A 6568-nucleotide genomic window follows, 5' to 3' on the forward strand; every position below is an offset into this window, starting at 1 on the left:
TTTAAAATGTAAATATATAAAAACTAGAGGCCCAGTGCACGAATTCATGCATAGGGGTTCCAGCTGGCCCACCCTGATTGGGACCTATTGGGCCAGGCCAGTTGCGGGGATGGGTCGTGGATGGTTGGCTGGCCCTACCCTTGATTGGGGCAGGAGGCCGATCGGGGGTGGGGCTGGCCAGGGAATGGGGCCTCAGACATATGGGGGAGGGGCCACAGTTGGTTGGCTGGCTAGCCCCGCCTCCAACCAAGGGTGGGGCTGGCCAGGGGAGGGGCCACGGTCAGCCAGGGCAGGGGCTGTGGGTGGTTGGGCAGCCAGCTCCACCCCCTGGTTAAATTTCTGGTTGAACTCCTGATCAAGGGGGTAATTTTCATATTAGCCTTTTATTATATAGATGTAACATTTACCACAAAATAGCCAGTTCGTAGATCTAATTTAAAAAAAAATTCAATTATAGCAACAAAAATACCCAGAAAAAAAAAAAGTATCTGCAACCTATATAAAGATGAAGAACCATAAGTTATTAGTGAAAGATATGATTAGGATTTTAGTAAATACAGAGAAATACTATATTCCTGAATGAGAACACTGATTAATAAAGATGTCTGTTTTGCCCCCAAATTTTATGGGTTTAACAAAAATATCAATAAAAATCCCATTGAAACTTACTCTTAGAATCCTACAGAACTAGTGGAAAAATAATCAGGTGAGGAAATAAAATTAGAGCTTTGCTCACAGCATACTTAAATATAAATTCTCTAGATGATTTAAGTAATTAAATATAAAACAAAAATAACTTAAAAAAGTAGAAGAAATGACTAGTAAATTTTCCTGTAAAGAGAAACATCTAAGTACAATATTTTACAATACTTTTAGAGTCAACTAGAAAAGTACTGACACTCCAATTTAACACAGGCATAAACAGATAATTCTCTTTATGACAAATGATCAGTAAATGAAAAAATGTTCAATATCATTCCTCATCAGGAAAATGTGAATTAAAACTACAATAAAATGACTATTCCTCACTCATTTGCAAAGACAATATTTAAAGCTAACAAGGTGGCATTGAATAAGATGAGAGTTCTTATTTCATCTATAAACTTTCTGTGAAATATATTCCCACAAATATATATTTGCAGAACTTAGTTACAAACCAGTAAGCCCACATCCAAAAATCCATTCTAAGGAAACAATAAAAGATGTGGACAATTATTTACATACTAGAGGCCTAGTGCATGAAATTCATGCAGGAAGGGGGTGTGTCCCTCAGCCCAGCCTAGACCCTCTCACAATCTGGAACCCCTCCGGGTATGTCTGACTGCTGGTTTAGGCCCAATCCCTCTCGCAAAATTGCTCACCTGCCTGCCTACCTGATCACCCTTAACCCCTCTGCCTGCCTGCCTGATCACCCTAATCACTCTGCCTGTCTGCCTGATTGCCCCTAACCACCTCTGCCTGCCTGATCACCCCTAATCACCCTGCCTGCCTGCCTGATCGCCCCTAACCCCTTTGCCTGATCACCCCTAACCACTCCTCTGCCTGTCTGACCGCCCCTAACTGCCTCCGCCTGCCTGCCTGCCTGATCGCTTCTAACTGCCTCTGCCTGCCTGATTGCCCCTAATCGCCTCTGCCTGCCTGCCTGATTGCCCTTAACAGCCTCTGTCCCCGCCACCGTGGCTTTGTCCAGAAGGACATCCGGAAGACATCCAGTCTAATTAGCATATTACCCTTTTATTAGAATAGATAATCTGATTCTTTAAATAGTGAACAGTTGAAAGTAATCTAAATATTCAAAATAGGGTCATGGTTATTAAATAATCAAATATCCAAATAATTAAAAATTACTGTAATTAAAAGAGCATGTTAATAGCCTAGATAAATGCTCAGAAAATGTTGTCAAGAAAAAAAAGTTATAAAATTATAATTCCTTTAAAAATTTATTTGCATCATATTATCTCTAGGTAATGAGAACTTGGAAGACTACAATTTTTGTTTTATACTTTTTTCTATTTTCTACAAAGACCATGTTTTCATTAGAAAACAGAAAATGCCATTTTTCAAAGCCAAAATCTAAAGGCTTTTATAAAGTAGTTTTACAGATAGTTTTGCTATCAGATAGCTATTTCTTCTCAGTATACTGAAAACCGTACCGCTATAGCTACCATTTGGCAAAGTTGCATAAAACAACAGGCACACACTCAAATATTGTCACATGTCAGTTTATTGGGGAAATTGAGATGCTAGAGGTTGACTCTAGTCACTTGATTACTTTTCAGTATGTCAAAGAAGACTCCACAATTACTTTCCCATATTTTGTTCAGGAACATAAAATTCAAATACAAAGAAATGTTCAAGTGAATCTAAAAACTGCTCTTTTATTTTATTTCAAAGGATGGTGATTAAGGGTCAGGAAGTACAGTGACATGGAGGAAGGACAAAAGTGGAACTGTAAAAAATAAAACATTTTTGCTGGATTTCATTTTTCATTTTCAAAGTTTCAAATCTTTTCAACTTTTTTTTTATTTTTTGCACCAAAAAAGGAATCAATACTTTTCATTCCAGTCTTGTCAACTTTAGCCAACGCCTTTTGAGCTGCAGTCATTTTGCTATTTTTCTGTTTATGAAAATAAGAGAGAAAAATTGTTTCAAATGCAACATTTATAAATCACACATGCAAATCAAACCAGACCATGCATGTCTCAAGGTTCATTAAGGGAGGTAAGCATTTGCTAACATGCTTCATAAGGGAGTGTTGATTTTTAAGAAGTTCTGATTTCAATTCAGAATTCAAACCTAAGAGACAAAATATGTTAAAAGAGGCAGGAGATAAACTGCTGCCTTCTCTGAGGTGGAATGTCACAACCAATGGTTTACTATAGGGGAATAATTCTGGAGGGTGCATTAAGTACCTTAACACAAACAATGGAACTGACACAGGCAATTACCAGAGGAAGGAATTACAGCCTTGTATTACTACCTGATGAGTAATTCACATCAATTTGCCATCTGATTTTATTCAGAGGCTCTAGGGAAACCAAGAACATATATGGTGATAGAAGGAGACTTGACTTGGGGTGGTAAACACATAGTACAATATACAAATGATGTACTGTAGAACTGTATATAATTCCCTAAATCTATATAATTTGATTAATCAATGTCACCCCAATAAATTCAAAATAAAATAAATTTTAAAAAAATGTTACTCTATTCAAAAGATAACCAGCTAGCTGGCCCATTTTTTCCCTCTAACAACAAAATACTTTCCAAAAAGCTGACTGCAAATATCTCTGCCTTGTAAATTGCTCTCTCTTCCTGGTCACTATTTTTTTGTTTAGTGTTGTTTTCTTTTTTGCCATGTCCTAGTAGAAGGTAAATAGCAGCTGATTTTATTTTGATGCATCACAACTTGTTCAGCAGAAGCATAAATGGGAATCAGCAAAGAAAAAAATCAGCTGCCTCTCTGGGAACTATGAGACAAAGTTATTGCCAAAGTATCTTTTAGGACACAATACATGATCTCTGAAATTTTGCTTCTTAAGTTCTGCCACTTATAATTTAGTAGGGTTAGTGAAAAGTGACAGTCTCTGAGATAAGTCATCCCCTTCATTTAACTGACATCCTGTTATCTCACTGGTTTTATGCCCTAGAGCAGCGGTTGCCAACCTTTGGGACCTCACGGACCACCCACGAGTTGGCGCCTGCTGCCCTAGAGGATAAAAGGGACAGTTAAAAGGGTGGGGCAGAAATACTTCTCACCAAGAAACTCAAAAATATCCCTGCTCACAGAAACCATGGAGATAACCAGGTATTTAGCCATATCCCCTGATATCACATGCCCAGATAAATTATATGTAAAGAATAAAATTTATTTAAAAACTTTAAATTATAAGGGGAGTAAATGTGAAAATCTAAGTGGAAGTTAACTCCATTTTGGGATAGGCAAGGTCTTTCTAAGCATAAAAATAACGAGAAAATCATAAAGAAGAGCAATTTCTATATTCAATCCTGAGAAAAACTTAAAACTATTTAAAAATGAAAAGGCTAAACACAAATTTGAAAATTCTTTGTACTTTCCTTATATGTCATGAAAAGTATGAATAGCCTTAATTTAGAACAGGCTCTTACAAATTAACAAGGAAAACATTACTATCCTAATATAAAAACAGGCATAAATGCAAATGGCTAATAACTTTCTAGTTAAAGAAATGTAGTTTAACTACACAGGCAAACATTTTCAAGAATAAAAATAATACTCAGTGTTGTCAAGAAAGGAAGATGAATACTCATCAGGAATAATGGTTAGGAGTACAAATTTCTACTACATGTTTGGAAAGCATTTTATATATATCAATAATTATGGAAGGAGCTCATATTTTCTAAGCTCTTACTCTTAATTCTAAATTGTGTCTAATGAAATAATCAGATGCAGACTACAAATCAGAATGTGTATCACTTCATAAAAATAAAAAATTAAGTTAATTATGTGTTCAAAAATAGGGGAATGAATACATAAACTATATTTCATATGGTAAAATAACACACTAGTGAATATGATAAAAAATTAATAAATTTTCAGAGCATGCTTAATAACAAGTAAACATTCTCACAATATAGTGATAAATGAAAAGGCAGAACCCAAAACTATATATCAATGCCAATTTAAAAACCTATATAAATTTATAAAGCATGTATAAGATAAAGCAGTAAGAAATGTTATAAAAATATTTGCCTAGGTCAGTGGTCGGCAAACTCCTTCATCAACAGAGCCAAATATCAACAGTACAACGATTGAAATTTCTTTTGAGAGCCAAATTGTTTAAACTTAAACTTTATAGGTAGGTACATTGTTATTAACTTAATTAGGGTACTCCTAAGGCTTAGGAAGAGCCACACTCAAGGGACCAAAGAGCCGCATGTGGCTCGTGAACCGCAGTTTGCCAACCACTGGCCTAGGTGATTATTAAATGGTGGACTTATTACCAATTTTTGTCATCATCATTGCTGGGACGCTTCTGGACAGTAGAGTTGAAAAAACATCTGTGGCAGCTCCCTCCCTCCCCCCACCCTGCCCCTCTAAATACATGAAAAGATTAGGCACACTTTTGCCAAGTACATTGAGCCTTTCTTAGATTCCTAAAGGCTTCCTTGCTGGACATTTTCATTGTCATTCACAATTGTGAATTGATGTTTAAGTCACAGAAATAAATTTAAGTCACAGGTTAATAATTCTTCATGGTTAAGATTGTAAAATCAGCCCTAGCCAGTTTGGCTTAGTGGATAGAATGTTGGCCTGTGGACTGAAGGGTCTTGGGTTTGATTCTGGTCAAGGGAATGTATGTTGGTTCTGGTTGTAGCATCTGCCTGAGGCAACCAATCAATTGTCTCTCTCACATGATGTTTCTCTCTCTCTGTCTCTCCCCATCCCTTTCACGCTCTCTAAAAAATCAATGGAAAATATCCTCGGGTGAAGATTAACAAAAAACAAAAGAACTGTAAAATCATAATAGCATGCAATTGTTCCCAGATGTCCACATGCAGCATCACTCACTGAGTCTAAGTGTATGCCACTACGTCTGGACACACATACCTTTTCTGTCTTCATATCTTTGGTATTAAATTTAGTGTAATCTTCTTTTGCTTCTACAGGCTCATCTGATAACTTTACCTTCTGCAAACAGTAGAGCAGTGAAATGGTGTAAAACGTTCCCTTGACATATCAATCCTTTTAAAAAGAACCAATGTGCAATTTGGACCCACACTAAGGCCAAATGAAGCAGCTGACCCTGCAAATGGCTTTTTTCTTTAACAAGCTCCTTTACATTTTGATTATCTAGAGAACTAAGCCACACAGCCCTTCTGAGGAATAGTTTCGATGATGGGGGATATAAGTAGGAAAATCCTAGCCCCAGCCTCTCGGGGTATTAATCACATACTTTGCATGCACCAGGGACAGAGACTGCTGAATTCCAGGACAGTTTAAGGGGGTGAATGCAGGCATAAAAGCAAAGACTGAAATTTCCTTTGAGGTCCTCAGCCAGAATCTCCACTTCATTCACCTCCTGGGCTGGCAGAATGTCCATTTAGAAACAGCACTTATTATCATCTTTATAGTTTCATGTTGTTACCTCCTTTCAATTCAATAATCTCATTTTATCACATAAGAACAACTTCAAAAAGCAAGCAGCCAGAGGAAGAAGGAAACAAAGAGATGTTAAACAAGTAACTTAAGGCCACCTAGCAGAGGACTTAGGGTGAGATCTCAATTTTTGTACAAGTGCTCTTTCCATTAGGCACAATCCAACTAAGTTGACCTTTACTTGGTGTTTTCCCTTTTCACATTAGCATTTTGCACCAATGAGTGTGAGAATCTTGTCAATAGCTAAACTTAGCCTTAATATTCACATTATAGAGGAATCATGCCACATCCTATCTAATAAAAGGGTAATATGCAAATTAACCATCACTCCATCACTCCGTCACAAAGATGGCGGCAGCCACAGAGCTGGAGCGAGCAGGAGGCTTGGGGTACCCCTGGCGGTGGAGGAAGCCAAACTTCCCACCT

At 37.3% G+C, this 6568-nt stretch overlaps 1 protein-coding gene across 1 annotated transcript in view; it reads right to left on the reverse strand.

The window, feature by feature from the left end:
• Window positions 1-2206: 2206 nt before the first annotated feature.
• Window positions 2207-6568, reverse strand: part of RNASEH2B (ribonuclease H2 subunit B) — a 49015-nt gene continuing 44653 nt past the window's right edge. The window contains 2 exon segments of the mRNA XM_006763574.2: window positions 2207-2617; window positions 5594-5674. Coding sequence (XP_006763637.1) covers window positions 2501-2617; window positions 5594-5674 — 198 coding nt within the window. The 3' untranslated portion in view covers window positions 2207-2500.

This window comes from Myotis davidii, unplaced genomic scaffold (assembly GCF_000327345.1).
Source record: "Myotis davidii unplaced genomic scaffold, ASM32734v1 scaffold39, whole genome shotgun sequence".
NCBI lineage: Eukaryota > Metazoa > Chordata > Mammalia > Chiroptera > Vespertilionidae > Myotis > Myotis davidii.